The sequence below is a fragment of the Phoenix dactylifera genome, chromosome 1 (assembly GCF_009389715.1).
Source record: "Phoenix dactylifera cultivar Barhee BC4 chromosome 1, palm_55x_up_171113_PBpolish2nd_filt_p, whole genome shotgun sequence".
NCBI classification, from domain to species: domain Eukaryota; kingdom Viridiplantae; phylum Streptophyta; class Magnoliopsida; order Arecales; family Arecaceae; genus Phoenix; species Phoenix dactylifera.
The window spans coordinates 27,316,350-27,336,502 of record NC_052392.1 but is presented as its reverse complement, the minus strand read 5'-3'; the positions used below and the strand labels follow the sequence as shown (position 1 = coordinate 27,336,502).

The window sequence follows — 20,153 nt, the reverse complement described above, 5'->3', positions numbered from 1 at the left end:
AGATTTTTCCTCTAAAAACCAAAATTTCAGTTCAAAAACTTCAAAGCATTAAAAGAAAATTCAAAGAATCAAAACAAAGTAGAATGCATATGTTGAGGGGAAGAATCTGAAATTTTAAGAAAGCTAAATCATTAATTATATATAAGCCAAACAATTGAATGCATGATATGAAGGCTTATATAATTCCAAATGAAAGGGAGAGCTTTAACTCCGAAATTTATTGTTTCTCTCCTTTCAAGCTTGGATAAATTGAATTACCAGACATTTGAATTCATTTATGGATTTTATTTGATTGTTTATTGTGCAATTCACTTTACATATACTCAATGTTTTGTCATCATCAAAAAGGGGGAGATTGTGGAATGATTGATTAAAACCCTATTTGATTTTGATGAGCTCAAAGCATTTGAGTATATTTCTTGTTTACTAATGAATTCAATTAAGTGTTTCAGTGAAAATCTTGTCTAAGTGTCTCAAGACTTGGTTCATAATTTTTGGATAAGTTAAGAAGTCAGCTTGAACCAAAGTCTGAGACTCGAGTCGACTCCAGAGTATCACGAGTCGACTCCAAGCGTATCAAGTTCACTGGCACGAGCTCGAGTCGACTCCGGATCAGTACGAGTCGACTCCGACTGAGAACAGACAGACGAACAGAAAGCTTCAACTCAGAACCTGTCAACGAGTCGACTCCCGAAGTGTGCGAGTCGACTCCGATATTCACCGAGTCGACTCCAGGGTAGTAAGAGTCGACTCCAAGAGGAATACAAAGAAAAAGTCAGAGAGCAGTTTTCGGGTCTGAGATTCGAGTCGACTCCAGTGGAACGCGAGTCGACTCCGATGGTTGGCAGGTCGACTCCAAAGACAGCAAGAGTCGACTCTCAGCAGTGCACAAAGAAAAAGTCAGAGGGCAGATTCTGGACTCTGAGATTCGAGTCGACTCCCGCATTACGCGAGTCGACTCCGAGACTCCGCGACCACAAAGAAGACAGAAGACCAAGTTACTGCCTCTGAGATTCGAGTCGACTCCCAGACAGCTAGAGTCGACTCCAAGGCAGCTTCACATCAAAAGGGCAGAAGACCAAGTTTCAGAAACTGAGAGCCGAGTCGACTCCGAGGAAGCTCGAGTCGACTCCAAGACTGGACGAGCCAAAAGACAGAAGATAGGGAGTTCGGGCTCTGAGCGCCGAATCGACTCCCAGGACAGTCGAGTCGACTCGAGTGGACCAAATTCAAAAATACGTCCACGGACTTCATGGGATGAGCCGACTCCGAGAAAACCAAGTCAGCTCCAGAAGTTGGCGAGTCGACTCTGGGTCAAGACGAGTCGACTCCCAGTCGCGAAGGCAACTTTAATTCAAATCTGGAACAGTTGCAGAGTCGACTCCAGAAAAGTATGAGTCGACTCCCGCTACAGACGAGTCGACTCCTGATCGCGCGAGTCGACTCCAACCCACCAACGGACACATTGTCAGACTGTACAGAGTGTGCAGAACGGGCAGAAAAAGCTCTCTAACGGCTAGTTTCCGTGGGGGTTGGTTTAAATAGCCACAGAGGACTGTAGCAAGGCAGAGAACAACCATTCCACTCCAAGTAATCAAGCTTTCAATCTCTGCAACTTGTTCTTCAACGAAAAAGAGGGAAGAGCAGCATTAACTGCATCCACCTACTTCTTCCCAACATTGAAAGAGCCTTCTCCTGCATTCAAGTCGACTACACATTCAAGAGGAGACCCGAAGTTCAAGAAGCCCTTCCTCTTCTCCAACTTAAAAGCGTTTGAGGGCTCTTAACTTCGTTATTGTTCATATTGCCATTTATCTGCTTTTGAGAAGCTGTATTTTTCTGTTTGTCTCTTTTATCTACACCTTTGTCTTTGCTTGGTTCAATCGGGGCATTGAATCAAGAGTATTGAGGTTGGTTGGTGAGCCGAGTGTAAAACCAACGTGTAAGGGTTCGATTGTGATCCCGGGAAAACAATCGGGGTTGGTTCTAGTCGGTGAGCCTGGAAAAACCGACCGAGTTCGTTGTGAGCTCGTAAAACAATAAGTTTGGTTGTGAGCTTGGAAAACAACCGGCTGTAATCCAAGGGGTTATAGTGAATTCCCAAGAGAGACTTGAGGAGTGGACGTAGGAGCAAGGGTTAGCTCCGAACCACTATAAAAACTTTGTGTTTGTGATTGCTTGTCTCTTACCATTACTCTCATTTCATACACATCACAGCAACTAATTAATCATCTTGTAAAAAGCATTAATTAGTCACCCACAAACGCTTTAATAGTTAAAATTATTTTAAAACCCAATTCACCCCCCCTCTTGGGTTGTCTATCTGGGCAACAGATCCTGTAAGTAGCATGTCATCCACATAAAGAAGCAAGATTAGTGAGCCATGATCAGAGTAAAAAATAAATAAGGATGGATCAGCTAGACTACAAAAGAAACCATATTTAAGAAGAAAAGCACTAAAACGATCAAACCAGGCACAAGGTGCCTGTTTCAGGCCATAAAGAGCTCTTTGAAGTTTGCAAACATGGGTCGGATGTTGCGGATCAGCCATTCCTGGTGGTTGCTCCATGTATATGTCTTCAGAGATTAGACCACGTAGGAAAGCATTTTTTATATCGAGTTGGTGAGTGGGCCACTGCTGAGCAAGTGCTACAGTGATAACCATGCGGATGGTTCCTGGTTTTATGACTGGAGAAAATGTTTTGGTGTAGTCAAGTCCATCAATTTGATGATATCCCTTTGCAACTAAGCAGGCTTTGAGGCGATCTAGTGAGCCGTCGGGTTTGAGTTTAGGTTTGAATACCCATTTTGAGCCAATAACGTGCATATCAGAGGTGCGAGGTACAAGTTGCCAAGTCTGATTTTGATGTAAAGCCGCAAGTTCCTCGTCCATAGTAGCTTTCCAACCAGGGTGTGTTAAAGCTGATCGGACATTGCGGGGCTCACGAGGAAAGGTAAAAGTTGTGGTAGTCAAAGCATACTTTGGATTTGGTTTAACCACACCGAGTCGGGAGCGAGTGACCATAGGATGAGAGAGTGGTTGAGGGAACTATGGAGGCTGCAAAGGAAGTTGCTCATCAGAGAGCTGCGGTTGAGGAAGCTGTTGCTTATTAGAGGAGACCGCAGAAGGTGAATCATCTGATTGAACTTCAGAACATGGGAGCTGTGACGGGACTGATGAGTTGGAGGATTCGGCATTTTGTGGAGCTGGATCAGAGGTGATTCTAGATGGTAAAGGACTTAAACAGGGTGGTGTTGGTGAAGAGAATGAAGTGTCTGTAGAAAAATTGTTGTTAGTGGATGGCAGCCAAGAGTCAAAAATGCTAATGACCTGTGGTTCTGAAGGAATAGCAGTGGGTGTGCGTGTAGCTTTATACGGAAACACCAATTCATCAAAAACTACATGCCGAGAAATAAAAAAAAATTTACTTGAAGGATAAAAGCACTTATATCCTTTATGTTTATTACTATAGCCTACGAAAATGCATGGAACAGTTTTAGGATCAAATTTGTGATGTCGTGTGTCCCATGTGTAAGGAAAACATTTAGAGCCAAAGACACGAAGTGATGAATATATAGGATGGATCCCATGCAACTTAAAGTACGGAGTTTCAAAATGAATAGCAGATGAAGGTAGACGATTAATAAGATAGACAGCTGTAGTGAAAGCTTCTACCCACAAGAATAAAGGAGCGCCACAATGAAAAAGCATAGTTATACCTAACTCTCGAATAATTCTATGGCATCGTTCAACCATACCTGTTTGCTGTGGGGTATAAGGACAAGATACGTGATGAATAATCCCTTTTGAGAGAAAATGAGAGGACAATTTCGAGTTGAGGAACTCACCTCCACCATCTGAGTGGAAAACTTTTATTTGTTTGTTGAATTGCCTGGCAACATATTGTTCAAAGGCTAAGTATGCATCAACAAAATCAGATTTTTGGTGCAGAGGAATAATTCATGTATATTTGGAGAAATCATCAACCAAACAAACATAATATTTGAATTTTCCAATAGATAAAGTAGGAGCTGGGCCCCATAAATCACAATGAATTTTATCAAAGATAGCAAAACTTGAATGTTCAGAATAAGAAAAAGGCAATCTACTAAGTTTTCCCAATTGACAACTATCACAAAGATGCTTAAGTTTTGTAACCCCTGAGACATCAATTAAACCCTTATTTTTCAATAATTGTAAAGCTGACAATTGTGGATGTCCTAAACGTTGATGCTAAACTTGTGCTGAACCAGATTTGAAACGATGAGAAAAATGTGATTCCGGCGTATTGGAGAGAACATAGAGATCACCTTTGCCCCTCCCTGTTATCACCGGTTGTCCTGTTTCCCGTTCCTTAACACAAAAATCAACATCAGAGAATTCACAATTTACTGGAAATTGAGTGATTAATTGGCTAACAGACAACAATTTTTTCGTTAAATCTGGAACAAGCAGTACATTGTGAAGAGGTAAAGTAGTAGTTTTTTGTTTTATGCAACTATCACCAATACCAAGAATTTGCAAAGAAGAGCCATCTCCAATAAGAACCGAGTCAGAGCCCAAGTAATTGCGGATATTGGTTAACATACCTGGCTTACCTGTCATTTGGTTAGATGCACCAGTGTCTGATGTCCACTCGGTATCTGAAATAGTGTTGTCCAAGGTAAGAGCTGTGAGGGCTTGAGGGATCTCTTCACGTTGAGTGGGCTTCTTGGGCAGCCACCAGCAAATCTTTGCAATATGACCCATTGTCCCACAATACTGGCACCATTCTTTGCGATATAGATTTCTTTCGACCGAGGTCATGCGACGTTCACCAGGTGGCAGAGGACGTTGTTGCTTAGTGTTGGGAGTAGAGTTACCTGAGAGGTCTCTGTTGCGGACTCTAGGTTGTTGTGCCTGGAATCCCCGTCCAGTGGACGTGAATTGTTGTGAGTTTCCTCGATATCCTGAGGAAGATTGTTGCTGGGAGTGTTGTTGTTGGCCATAGAACGCCATTTGAGGAGAAATTGCCGAGCTGTGATATCTGTGTTACCAGAAAACCAGCTGCGTCGTTGATCCAAACTTTGCAGTTGTGATTCCAGTTCAGAATATGATGGTCTTGGTGGCTTTAACATGGTAGTTGTGAAGGTCTCATATTGAGGACCAAGACTAGTAAGAAGGCAGAAAACCTTTTCTTTGTCAGAAACAGGTTTTCTAATGGCTGCGAGACTATCACATAAGCCTTTGAAGGTGCGAATGTGTTCTCCAATGGTTTTATCATCTTCTTTCCGCAAGAGTACGTCACTTGTTGGCATAGTGTAAATTCGCGCTCTTGTGAATCTTGGGCATATGCATTTTTGAGAGCTTCCCATACAGAGTGGGTTGTATCTAGCCCAACAACGAGTCCGAGAGCTTCTTCTGAGAGTGTACCAATGATCCACCCATGAAGGAGACGATCAAACTTTCGCCAAGTGATGAATGCATCTGTCAGTGTTGGTGTCTGGGTTTCTACATCTGTGTTGGTGTTTGGATTTGGAGTGGCATATTTGGTGGGTACTGGATCTTCATTAGTAAGATGACCAACCAGTTCTTGGCTTTCTGCTAGAGCCAAGGCTTGTTCACACTATAAGGGATAATTGGCTGGGGTGAGTCTGAGGGTAATGAAATTGCCAACATTAAGAGAAAGAGTGGTAATGGTGGAAGAGCTGTGATGTGCAGAGTGCTCACAATTGCTCTGACACCAAGAAGAAAATATGGAACTGGATAAAGAAACTATTTTATTTCTCTTCTGGTTGTTCTTTCCAACGTGAGCAAAATGCAATACAAGAGTATCTCTTTAAATAAAGCAATGCGTAACAAATATAACAAATTGACAAAATATCTGCAGAAGTTGTGCTCTTCCTATCTTTGAGTAATCCCTTTGAATTTCTTGCTATCTTTGACTAATATGGTTAGGAAGCACCTGGACTTAAAGTTAGTTTGGTGCATTCCTCCAAAGATGGCTAGATTGGTTTGGATCCGATATTCTTGATTGATTTGCTGTTATTCCATGCGATATTTCCACATCTTGTTGGACTGTCTTTTGGTTTGAATTTGCTGACCTTGGGTCTTCTTTATCACTCAAATTCTCTCCACTGATAATAGAAATATTGTGACGATATGCAACCTTATCACTCCAAGATTTTGGGGTTTCCTTATCACTCCTTTGACCCTCACAATAATGGCTGTTACCGAGTTGTGATGAGCTAATACATCCTCCTCCCTCCATTTGCTGCCCATCTTCGAATATCTTTCTTCCCCACCTCCTTCTCCGTCTGCCCTAGCTTTTGCTCCCTCCTCCCTTTCCGATGCTGCCATTGTCTCTTCCAAAACCACCTCTAGTGCTGAGCTGCCTTTTCTCTGTGGAACTCATTGCTTATCCATAGCCCTAGCTGAGGTAATCTCTTCTTCTTCTTCTTCTCAAGAGTGAAGTAACTTTTCCATCTCCTTTGCGATCTTTGGAGCTTTGTTGGCTGTTGGAAAGAAGAAGGGAAATCGGAGAACAAAGATCAGAACTATGGGTATGTTTGTGTTTCTTCTTCGTTTTTGACTGCGGAAGGAATCAATAATTTATGTTTGGTGAATTTTGTCAATAATTTATACTGCTTGAGCTTGTAATTGAAACGAGCTTTACGAGCTCAAGCCTGAGCCTTTGCTTTGCCAAGCAAGCCCGAACTCAAGCCTAATACAGAGCTCAGTACCGAGCTCGAGCCCGAGCCGGAGATTCTGTGCAATGAGCTGAGCCCAAGATTCTGTGAAACAAGCTGAGCCCGAGCCTCGGCTCGGCTCGCTAACAGGCGTAGGGAGGCTCGGACTTGTTAACAGGCCTAGCTTTGCAGGAACGGTCGGCAAGGAATGTTCTTTCCTATAGAGATACTCAAAGGTCATTTGTCCTTAAAGCATTTGAACTTTATTGAGGCAGATAATTAGATTTTTTTCTCATGTCCATGTGAGGTCAATTGTAAATAAACTAAAGTAACAAAGAATACAAATAAATCCCGCGTAGGTAGAAATGCCTTCTCATGCACTCAAAATAAATCCCATTCAAAAGAATAATGACTTTATTTTCTTTGGTTGGTATTTTGCTGATAGACACCTCGTCATCTAATCATCTCGTACCATTGTATATTAAAGGCATTAGCTTACCAAACTACTAAATAAATACGCTTGGTAATTGTGTGAAACTTTGACTTGAATCTTGCCTAAGATAGATCTTAGAGAGGGCTAATCTCCATTATAGTTCAGGATAAACAAGTAACAAAAACAAAAATCTTGAGCCATACCTTACCCAACCCATGTCAACAACAGGTAAAGACATCCAAGGGTCATGTTGAGTCACCCATTTTGATCCTACCCTAGTATATTTTGTAAGACTCAATTCGTAATAAGCCTAACCTAAACCGATCATATACTATCTTTAGAATTCTTACTGGCTAATTTCTAAAAGGATTTAAATAACCACTGGTTAATTTTTCTCCCCATTAGCCATTGTCTACGGCTCTATTCTACCATCAAAATGGAAAAACACAGTATGTTTATATGATAGTAATAAGTAATCTAGTATATTAAGATAACTTGTCTATCTTAGCATCATTAATAATCCTAATTTTAAGAACTTGACGTATATCCTCTTCATTTTCTAGCTGAAACCCATTCTGATACCGTTTTTCTAGATCTACTGTCTTCTTAACATTCAATTGAAACCTCCATGAGAAGGTTATTTAGTCACTTAGCTAAGCTCCTACTATCATCTGGTAATGACAGTTAATAGTTCTGGCTTCTAAACATTACCAACCTTTAATTAGTTTAGCTTCGACTCCTTAATATATCACTCTGGCGTCATGATGACTTTTTTCTAGAAGGGAGATGGTTTGGACCAGGCATTAACCTTGTTCACATACAAATGAGACTTGTTGAAATGGTAAGAGGGGAGGAAAAGAGAAGAAACGTAGAAGTTGCTGGCTGACGGCCTTCGTTGGCGGAGGAACGGTGATGTCCACATCATACTCTTCTCTCTATGAATAAAACCACTCCTCCATCGAGCCCCCAAATTTGCCCCTTTGTTGTGTTGTGGGGGGGCTTTCTCCTTCAAGGCTCTCTCACCACCTTCCAAGGATTCGATTAACGTTATCATTTCCTTCCTCAAATTTCAATCCAAGGTGAGGAGCTCCCCTAAAATTCATGCGATCTGTTTTCCATTTTTTTCAGATTCTTTTAATCTTTCTGTTTTCTTTTCCATCATCATGTACTGGTATTTATGTTCAAAAACTCTCCATCGAATATCTACTAATTACATAATTACTTATGTAACCTTGTTGAACGATTGATGCATAGAAATATATCTGAACTGAAATATCTATACATTCTTCAGTGCCCCCAATTTTATGGATAATTCGTATAATCATAAAAACGAAAATTATGAATTGTTGAATAGAGAAATTATTGCCTACAATACATGCACCGTATGGCCGTGCATGCAGCCAATAATGGCTACTAGTTACTATAAACTCCATTTATCAAGCATGCATCTCAGTGCACTATTATAGAAACAATGGCCATAATTGATTACGTACACGGCCACACTGCTGCACACAACGTAGGTAATAATTTTTTATGTTATATAAAGTTGTTGACCTTGCTGGCGTCACCTTGCACATATTTGTTTTGTATGTTTAAAAGTGCCATATGCTGTATATTTTTCTTAATTATGTGCATACTATGCATCTTTAATGAATTCCTGCATTTTGTCTCAATTTTGATTTTTTTTTCTCTTGCAAAATTAAATTTCGTGTGCAAAATATATGCCTAAATTGAGTACGAGTTCTTTTAAATGTTGATCCTAGGCAATTTATTTCGAGCAAGGTTCGTCGAACTAATACTAGGACTAGTACCGGCAGTGACTCGTATAGTATCGAATGGCTCTGTATCGTGTCATTTTAGGACAAACTATTTTTTTTAATTTTTCAAACTGAAATCAGCAAATGGTTTGCCAACTTTACTTATTTGCTAATTTCAATTTTTTAAAAATTTTGTATTGAAGTCAGCTAAACATTTGTCGATTTTAATTAGAAATTGATTAAAAAAATAAAGTAGAATCCCACGTTTCAATTAAGGTTTACGAGCTCTTTCTCCCTCTTTTCGAGCCCTCTCAGCCTCTCTCTCTCTCTCTCCCTCCCTCCCTCCCTCTCTCTCTTTCTCTCTCTCTCTCATTTTTCCACTCCGTCATTTCGAATCGAGGTAAAGAGTGGTGACAATTACCTGCTGATCTGATTCAATATGCCCTAAGCCAACAGGTTCAGTATAGTTTAGCAAACCACAGCTAAGAAAATTTGTGATTTGGGGTGTTGGCCTCATAGTTTCATTACCTTAAATATTCATAGATTCCATCTAAATATAGTTTTGGTTATCGAAAATTGATGAGTTCAAATCATTGTTCACGCTTTAAGTTTCATGTTGGCTGTTCTGACGCTCTTGATTTCTTCTTGTTAAATTCGTCACCTTGTTTGTGATCAGAGGGGAAAGGAAAATAAGTAGAGCAGCTATAAAAGTGCATTCTTAGATGGGCTGAAACAAGTCCGGAATATCATATATCGCCTTTCAGCTTATTTGAGATTAACAATCAGCCAGGCAATCATCAACAAATACATTTAACAGGGAAAAAAAGGAAAATAAAAGAAAATAAAAGACCACTTCAAATTGAACGATAAAATACATAATTGGTATTGGCTTGGGAACTTGGGAAGTAGAACTCGTGTTGGCTAACTGTGAGGACCCATGCGAGCATATGTTTAATCACATATCGGTTATTCGCTGAGTAGATCTTGACTGACTGTGAGGACCCGTGCGAGCATATGTTTAATCCCATATCGGTTATTTGCTGAGTAGATCTTGAGTATTTATACAAGATCAAGAAATTCAAATAATACCTTCCAGCTAGCCATTTGGGTGAGGTACTGAATTGTTATAAATGGTATCAGAGCAGATGCAACCCATAACCTATATGGACTAGGGGATACTGCAGCACAGATCCATTGGGCTGACGACGAGCCGATCGTGGTGTTTATGATTAAATTTGAATGGATTTGAACCTTAGTTTGACGAAGACGTCAGGGCTTAAATAGGAGAAGTATGTAAGGACCTGTGCGAATGTGTATTTACTCCCACATCGGTTATTCGCTGAGTAGATCTTGGATATTTATACAGGATCAAGAAACCTAAATAATACATTCCGACTAGTCATTTTGGGTAAGGTCCTAGGTTGTTACACTAGCTGCAAGAGCAACTGATAATGCCGTGGAAAGCAGGGTAACAATTAAAAACTCTCATGAAAGATTAGAAGGTAATTCTGCCACAATTATATCTTGGATTACCAAGAATTCTGCTTGCTTGCAAGATCATCGACACCCGACACAATTGCCATCCCTAGTTATACATCCTCAAACAATTTATTAGAAGGTAATAAATTTTGAAGCTGCACAAGAAGTAACAACTCCCATGCACATCACTAACTAAATGGATAGCAGTAATGTTTCATCTTACTTTCTGAAACCTTCCCAAGTGTTGTACTTTACGTTCAACTATGTGACTTATGCACGTAATTTAGAAATAATGGAATGACTGCAATTGGACTTGCAAATCTTCAGGGTGAAAGGGAGTGCAAGCGCACACATTACCCAATGGCAGAAGAGGACCAGCATCAGATACACCGGCACGAGAAGATTCAAAGGAAACTTAATTCTATGAAGAAATCTTGGTCGACAGACTCTCTTGCAAGTCTCAAAGGAAGTAAACTTTGCCTGTGTGCTCCAACAAAGCACGCCGGCTCGTTCCGCTGCAAATATCATCGACACCCATCAAGCCTGAGCCAGATTCCAATGGCTCATTTCAAGCTTTCCAGTCCGGCAGAAGCCAAGTGAATTACTAGGGTCCTTTGACACCGGCGATTCTGCCCGGTTGAAGAGGATTGAGAGACTGGTGTGACAATAGTTGAATCCCAATTTGTGCAGATCTTCTTCACATTTTGAGATATAATGATGTATGGATATGAGAGATTGTGAAATAAGTTTGGCTTCCAGCTTCAGATTGTAAAGATACACGTACTTGTAAAGGAACACATTGCTTATGAGATAAATTTCCTTCCATCAAGCAAATTACTTTTCGCGAGCTACAGTTTGAAAAACCGTAGCTGTAAAAATTGGATTGTAGGGTTCCAGATTAGCCAGCAAATACTTGCTACAGGTTTTTATACTACATAACCAAAACATGTCTGAAGGCATTGACATCATGTTGCATCAGGTGTTTCCACGAATTCCGCAGACTTCTGGCGAACAGACAACCATCTCAGATGTCATCAATAAAGAGTTGGGTTTATGAATCTAGACTAGAAAGCTTCAAATTGATTACAGCCTCATTAATTCAGCTGCAATGCAAGTATATGGCAATAGTTACCGAATGTCAACTCTGAATGAGTTGTCTCCTAAAATTCCTGAATCTTATGTTTCCATGAATCAATAAGCTATGCTGGGGCTATTTGCCTAGAAAATGCTACCGAAGATAAGTTCCTTCTTGAATAAGTGCATCATAAATTCCCACAGATAAGTCAGCAGCTATAAAGTATCCCCAAGTTCCCAAATAAACAATCTGGAATTGGTTATCTGCTCTAGCAGTTTTTTTCCCTCCTCTCTTAGCAATCAATTCATCGTCCTGCAGCTATTACCAACTTTAATCTACCTAGGTGGATTCCATTGTCCTGCCAAGAAACCCCAAGGAACAGAGATCTTAAATTGAAAAAAGACTCCCTAAACATTATACTCTATTTTAGGATATTTCCACTAGAGATTTTTCAGCCACAAAATAAATTTGGAAACGAGTCAACCCAAAGAATTTTTGGTATGTCTCATTGCTCATGCGTCATAAGTAAACTGCACAAAGAAAGTCCATGAACACAACAGATCAATTTGCATTTCTCAGTCAAACACAATCTTCTATTCTAGAGTTAGAAAATGAAGATAATCTCAGAAAGTAGGATGAAAACAAGTGGAAAGCATTTTCTGATCACATGAAATGCTTAATATGCGCAAGAACGAGATGCCTACGTGAAGGTGACTCATCAAAGACATCAAAGGAAGATGCCACCAAAAGCAATCGATGTAATACAGTATTAAAATCGAGAAAAAATGCGAGACCATCACAATTATCAAGTTACATCATCAATAGCCCGACTAACCAAATCCTACCAATTCAAAGGCATTGCAAAGAATCCATCTTCATTTCAGGTCACTAATGTACACTTTCCCTTGCATACTTCAGGAGAGTGAACTTAAGAAATAGTCAAGACAGTGATACAAAATCTTCATGAGCTCCATGATGTTTTGCAGTGAAGACAACATTGTTTTCTAACCAGTCAAAATGGCAAAATTAGGCTTGAAAGATGAGACTGCAATATGTGATTTGCATTTAGCTCTCAAGGGACGATCTGAATGCGTATTATATAAATTGATCTTTTGGAATCTGAAAGGACTGTCTCATATGTTCCTGTTGGTGGTTCAAATTATCAAACTTGAAGTTTGCCTAATGATCCCCCATGAAATCTTGGTTTGCCAACCATTTTCTTTTAATGGATCAGAGTCAACCATAAAAAAGTTCAACAAAGGAAACAAGAATGGTTGAAATCCTATGCAAACTGACATATTTGTAGAGAACACCCAAGTATGTAATGCTACAATAGTACAGATAGAGCTCTGGTTCATTATTAGAATAAGCTTTCATAAGGAGCGATTAGAATGGTGATGAGGTGGAAAGGACAATAAGACAAGAAGCAGACAAATATCATTAAGTGATACAAGTGATAGCAATTAGATCATTCCAATGTTTCACGCTATATGTGATTCTTAGACGCCACCACCATAATGTTGCAAAAGGCATGCATGACAGTCTTTAAAATTAGAGCAAACTTTGCAGAGCAACATGTGGGAGCTTGGCATACTAAAGATGGTCCTCTAGAAGTTACTTGCAAAGTGAAAAATAGGGAAATAGCTAAAGATGTTAGATGTGCAACAAAAAGTATTAGACAATTTTGTCATTTGTTGTGTGGAAGCTGGTTCTTGAGTTATCAAATATTCATATTGGATGGAGGCAAGCTAAGAAGCAAGGAAACAAGCTGGCATTTTATATCATAAAACTTGTACACCAAAAAACTGACTCTATGAAAAGAAAAGAATTGATACAAAATGGCATTTTTGTATGGCTTGTTTGTCAATTGACAAGGGCGAGAAGGGCAGGAAAAATAGACTCATTGGCTGTTAGCGTAGTTTCCAGGAACCCAATCACAAGAAGCTAAATTTGCTAGTTTCTAAAACAGTAAAAACTCCATAAAATTGTAATGAACTTCAGAGTTCCTTTATCACTTACATAAAGCAAGCGTAATATTTAACTTTATTGCTCTGATTGCTTGCTAAGAAGAAACGGTTAACCTTGAGGCAAAATCCAGTGGATGGTGAATGTGATAAGGTCAGTGGTCTAATTAACAATCTTGAAACATGGTCGACAATTTTCATTGCTACGAGGAAAAAATTGCCATAACTAGGGCTCCTTTGGGCTTCCAAAGAGCACTGACAGAGGAATGCAGCTCTAGCAAACTTGTTCCTTAACAACTTTATATCAACAATGAGACAATAAGGTTTTGATTTTGTAGGTTCAATTGCAGATTAAGACATTACTTTTTTCTTTTATGCTGAATGCTAGTAATGTTTCAAAATACTAATCAAAGCAAGTTTCATGTACACAAACCCTAGACTGGTCTACAAAATACCTACATGCACTGGTGGGACCCAGTTGTCATATCTTCCAGAACATTAGCACCATAGTGCACAATATCCTCTAAAGGCCGCTGGCAGATCTAATAAAAAAAAATACTTTGTTCTCTTATCAGCATCCTATGCTCCACAGATATATGCCTTAATTCTACATAACATTGGAAGGGATGCAAGAGTTTCATTTGCTAAGTGGAAAACGAAATATAGTCATAAAAACTCTAAAGGAGAACATGTTTGATGTAGTGTCATATTCTGTGTTCTCTTATCAGCATCCTATGCTCCGCAGATATATGCCTTAATTCCACATAACATTGGAAGGGATGCAAGAGTTTCATTTGCTAAGTGGGAAATGAACTATAGACATAAAAACTCTAAAGGAAAAAATGTTTGATGTAGTGTCAAAGCACTGGGAAATATGTTTTACATGATACATGGAATCTGAAGAAGTAGGGATTAGATATAGGAAGGTAAACGATAGTTCACTATCTTTCTTGTGATTCTTCAGTCAAGCTCAGACATACTACCTAGAAGAGCCGGTAAGATCAAAAGCTCAGAAAGAACTAATGATAGAAACTGCATAGTTGATAGTTGATATAATTGATGAACATAACCAATCAGAACATATCTCAATTCATCAAATGAAGCTCTAAAATTATTCATGATTGCCTAAACCAAGTAATATCTCATATAAAATAAAAATCTAAACTGCAGATATATCAAAATTAAACATAAATGCGTCTCCATCAATATAATTAAAAAGGACCAAATTCCTTTCGTTCAAAACTCTATAAAGACGAAACTAAGGTGGAAACTGGAAAGTGGAATCTCCCGAACTCATTATTCATGAAACCAGTCAAAGCCTGACACACCTAACTTCAACCATTCCTTCAATAAGAAAACCAGTTTACATAACCCTATTACTCCTGGCTAAAAATCAATCTTTCCCTGAATTTTCAACATTTTTTCCACAAAACTAAGAAGAGGAGTTCGAAATTACTTACTTAGGTTGTGACTCACTCCTCTGCACCACCACATCTCCACCATCTGCCGCCACCCCATCATCCACCAACCTCTCCTTCAACTCACTCTTCTCCTCCTCTCCCTCCACCTTCTGCGACCCCGTCAGCCGCGCGAGAACGACGAACGACATCCCACCAAGAACATTGTTCAAGCTCCTCAGCACTACCACCGACGCCTTGAACCCAGCCGGCGGCAGCGCCTTCTCCATCACAAACTCCAACCCATTCAGCGACTGGTACCTGAGATTGCTGCTTATTCCCATATGCAGCGCCCACGTCAACGCGTTCAGCACCGGCGGCGGCGGCTTGTTCGGCGAGTGGAACTCCGGGTCCATCTTCTTCCTTAGTGAGATCAATCCATTCGAGATCGCCGTCCCCGCCAATCCCGCCGCGAACCCGACGGCGGCAAAGGTGGCGCCTTTGTAGACGATGGTGCCGAGGCGAGAGAGGAGCGAGTAGGCGCCGGGCTCGAACATGTGGCTGGGGAAAATGGAGCTGGCGGTGGCGGCAGTGGCGGCGGTGGGGGCGAGGAGGTACATGAGGACGAAGTTGACGATGGATCCGACGACCATGGTGGAGAAGACGAAGTCGAGCTCGTTGAGGCCGAAGTTGGGGCGGGAGGCCATGTCGCCAAGGACGCAGGCAGTGACGCCGACGAGCTCCTCCATGAGGACCTTGAAGGGGAACTGGGGATCGGCGGAAACCCTAGATCGCCACCCCTCGAGGAAAAGCCCGAGGGGGCCGCCAGCGCCGCGATCGGAGGAGGGGTCCTCCCCATGGTGGTGATCGCCAGGGGCACCGTCGGAGCCCCATCCTCCGCCGCCGCCGCCGCCAGAGCCCGCGGGTGGTATGTCGCCGGAGCCGCCGACGACGGGGAGATCCGGGGAGGTGAGGCTTTGGGAGAGGTTAGGGTTGGAGGATCGGGGGGAGAGCAGGGAGAGGGAGAGGGAGAGGGAGGCGGCGCTGGTGGCGGAGGGACGGAGGGGAATGGAGGCGGGCTTGGGGAGTCCAGCGGGGAGGCGGCGGAATTCGGCGAGGTGGGAGGCGTCGGATTTGGGAAGCGGCGAGAGGCGGAGCTGGGCGGCCATGGCGGCGGGCTTCGCCGGCGAGAGTGAGAGAGAGAGAGACAGACAGAGACAGAGAGAGAGAGAGAGGATCTTAGGTTTTACGAAATATTTTGGTACTTATATAAGGTTTTTTTATAGCAATGGCCTACAGCTATAAACTCAACTATACACATGGCGCGTGCCATTGTTATGTATTTGGTATGAGCCTATGAGGCCTGAGAAACGGTGGATACGTGTCCCTTATCCCGTGGATTATTATATTGCTTGCTGTTTGCCAGGGAATTGCGGACAAACAAGCCGGCCGTAGTTGGGACGACTTATTTGGCAAAAGGGCCCTTCAGACCCTTAAACTTCCTGCCGCTCTAATAGTAATTAAATAGTAACTTAAGGGCATTTAGACGTCTACCCCGGGAACGTTCAATAGTCCAAGGTGGAATATAGCTTTTTTTTTCACTCTACCTTAATATATTTTTTTTAATCTACGTTAATTCATAAAAAGAAAAATTATGAAACAACCGCTTAGGATGCGTTTCATTTCCAATCTGTCTCGTTTAAACATTTTCAATTAAATTTTATTAAAATTTATTAGGCGATGCAATGTAATCTAGAGTCTCACCTAACACCGAATGCTATTAACTCACTATCTAAAATGACACAATACCTTCAATATTATTAAGAAATTTCTAACTCTTGGGTCATCTCTTCTACTCGATTGGTTGACCTCAGTGACCTAGTCCATCCTTCAGCTATCCTAACCCCATAAAATCCAAGAATTTTGAATTCGAACTTTTAGGACTCGTTTGGTTCGCGGGAAGCATTTTTTCTCCTAGAAATATGATTCCTCGGAAACAAATTTCTAGAAAGAGGATGCCTAGGAAAGTACTTTTGGCATGTTTGGTTGACCATGGGAAAGTGACAAATTTTCAAAGTGCTTATGTTTGGTTGGCCATCCATTTTCCTAGAAAAGTTATGTATAATTCCTATTATGCTCTTAATAAAAATTAGGTCTTTAATACCTATTTAATACTTCTTTAATGTTGAAGGGCTTTTTTGAAAAAAAGTAAAAATAGAGTCATTCCCGCCTCATGGGAAAGTAAATTTTCCATATTTTTCATGGGAAAGACGTTCCCATGATATGTGGGAATTATATTCCCATGGGAATACAACTTTTCCGTCTCTCTCCTTTGAAAACTCCAATCAAACAAGAGGCATCTCATTACTTTCTCGTTGACCACACTTTCCCCCTTCTTTTCCCGCAAACCAAACGAGCCCCTAAAGATAAGCCCTTCCCTTATTTTTTCTTTTATTCTAAAATGCAATTCTAGTGTTACTTCCAAACATAGGCCTTAATTAGAAAATGTGTTGGGTTGCTTCCCTTTTTGCAGTATATTTGTTTCAAAAATGGTAAATCTTCCTCTCTGCCATTCGGTGGATACTTTTATGTTAGATGTTGTTAGTCATATGTCCTAGTGGATACAAAATGGGTGGGTGGGTGGCTCATTAAGAGCTTATACTTACTTTAATTAGCTTGGCCAACTGCGATTGGTGATAGTTATCAAAAGTACATTTGGTTGCCTAATTTATGCAACCTATGTTTAGTTAACAAATGTAAGAAGCCTAGCTTTTTTTAGTAGAGTTTTTCTTTATCCAAAGCTTGCATTTGTTTATGATATACTTCCTTATGTATTTATTTGCTTACAGAGAATGATGTTGTAGCCCTCTTTATACGTTAGTCATGAATTATCTATGATGCAGTCACTTTGTAAAATATTTGTGAGGTTTTGGAAGGCATTTTATAAGACCTTTTGTGCTGTAGGTTTGTATTGTCATAGAATGATGAAATGGATTTATTTACCGTAGAGGTATACCATGGTGGTGAGATAAAGTTTCTTCCTCACATTCACTACAGTGGTCTTGTCAAGCACTACAACAACTATGATCTTGATGAAATGACTCCCATTGAAATGGAGAATATGATCAAGAAGCTAGGTTACAATATTCCACCATATTCTACTACCTAATCCTTTGGCAACCATTGTTTTAAGGTTGGCTTAAAGCCTTTACAAAGTGATAAAGATATCTTGGAGCTGCTACAGGTTATCAGAGGCATAATAGCAGCGGTTATAAATGTGGAACATGGTGTATAGGTTAGTGAGATTATCAAAGATGAAGTGTCAGCACTCCAATCATCTCAACCATATTCACAAGTGATACGATCATTGAGAAGGAAGTAATTCTTTCAATCTGTGTAACTCGGTTCTCTTAAAAAATTAAGAAAAATAAAAAATTGATGAAAATAGAGTCTAGGTCCTCTTTTTTAAATTGATGAATAATAAAGTGACTTACATAGTCTCAATTTATACTAGTTAGGTCTGCTCCTTTACAATTCAGGTCAGATTCCTTTTCTAGTTAAAAGAAGAGATGTATTTCTCCAAAAATATGACTAGTGAAAGTAATTATGAAAAGCTATAATTCTATAAAAGATAGAACTTGACTTCTATATCGACTTTGCTTTTAGGGTTTTCGTCTAATTTTTCCTAGATTGAGAGGTATACCTTGTCTAATTCTTTCCTAAAAAGAAAATTAGGCCCTCATCGCTTGGTGGGCCACATCCTAATAGGGGGTTCCATTTTGTAAAGCTTGAAAGTTAACCAATTTAAAATAAAATAAAATAAAAGAGAGCACCCCAATCAAATTCGATATAGGCCAAAAAGCATTTTCAAGCCCTCTAAAAGTACTTTTAGATAAAAAATGGTGTTTAGTAAAATTTTTGAAAAGCTGTTTTAGCTTTTGCGGGAAGCTGAAAACAGCTTTTGGGGAGAAGCTACAATTTGGAGCTTTCCAAAAATACTGCTTTCAGCTTTGTCGGAAAGCCCTTTTTTGGACCAAAATACTCTCATTTAAATCACACTTTTTTTCCCCAAAATTCTCATCCCGCCTTTTCCTCTCTCACCCATCCTCTCCCTCTCCCTCTCTATCTTCTTCTTCCTCTCAACGTCGCCGCCTCTGTTTCTTCTTCCTCTTCTTTTTTTTTTGTTTTGGGAGCTCATGGCTGCCCACAGTGGCAGCCACCATGCCAACCACCACCCATGGCCGGCAACCCCTCTATATTTCAATAAAATAAAATAATAAATAAATAAATAAATAAAATAAAAAAAATAATGAGTGAGTGGCAAATAATCTGATCTAAATAAATAAATAAATAAATAAATAAATAAAAATATTAGTAATTATTTAACTAATTTTATCACCTAGCTAGAAAATTTGTTAGAGAGATAAATGGTCATTAGAAGGATGAAAAATTAATTTACACTAATAATTATAATATTTTATATATTTATTATTATATTATACTATAAATATAATATTATATTACATTATATCATAATACATTGATATGTTATGTTAAATAATTTAATATTATATTAAATTATTATTCTTTAATACATAATGTTATAGTACTATATTATAATAATATTATATTACAATACATTAATATTATACTGTATCATATATTTATGTATTAATACATATTATATTTTATTATGCTCTGTTATATAATACTGGTAATGTCCTTTATGGTCAGCTTTTTATAAACGCTCTGCTTCAGACTGCTCTATTTCCAAAAACTCTACTATTAACAGCTCCCCCAAATAGGGCCATAATCAAGTTAGGACCTCTAAAAGTTTGGCTTGTCCACATCTAGTCTAGTAATTATCCTGGATCAACAAGAAGGCAGTCTATGAGGAGAGCCTACTCAAAAGGAAGTTAATTATTTTTATGAGACTGTTGATATCATTGTTGAGGAGAGGAGCAAGGCTCAGAGTGCATCGCAAGCAGATCTTAAGATTGGCAATCGGACATCACAAGAAGACCCTGCAATCAGGTTTGGCAAGTTGACTTCGGTTGTTAGACATCAAAGCTAGGGTTTGTGAATGTGATGTTTCAAATGTGTGCTGATCAGGGCACTCGGCAATACCCATGAAGCTAGGATGACTAGGGAAAGTAAAGGGAAGAAACCTGTCAAACTAAAAAAGGGAAAGTAAAAGGAAGAGACTTTCTAATTGAAGTTCAAACGAGGGGAAGGCACCTGCTGATCAAGGAATTGACGATGACGCCTCTAGTGGTAGTGTCAGTGACTCTTCTATTGCCCTCAATGATGAGGGAATCTGAAAACGATCATGATGATGATTTTTTGAGCAGAATGTGGAAATGGACTAAATTCTAGACT

General features: G+C 39.8%; 1 protein-coding gene across 1 annotated transcript; it reads right to left on the bottom strand.

Annotated features, from left to right (window-relative positions):
• Positions 1-14,498: 14,498 nt before the first annotated feature.
• Positions 14,499-16,028, bottom strand: LOC103697877 (protein RETICULATA-RELATED 3, chloroplastic-like). Its single transcript, XM_008779818.4, has one exon. The coding sequence runs from the start codon at positions 15,941-15,943 to the stop codon at positions 14,834-14,836; it is 1,110 nt and encodes a 369-aa protein (XP_008778040.2). The 5' UTR covers positions 15,944-16,028; the 3' UTR covers positions 14,499-14,833.
• Between the last annotated feature and the right edge of the window lie 4,125 nt (positions 16,029-20,153).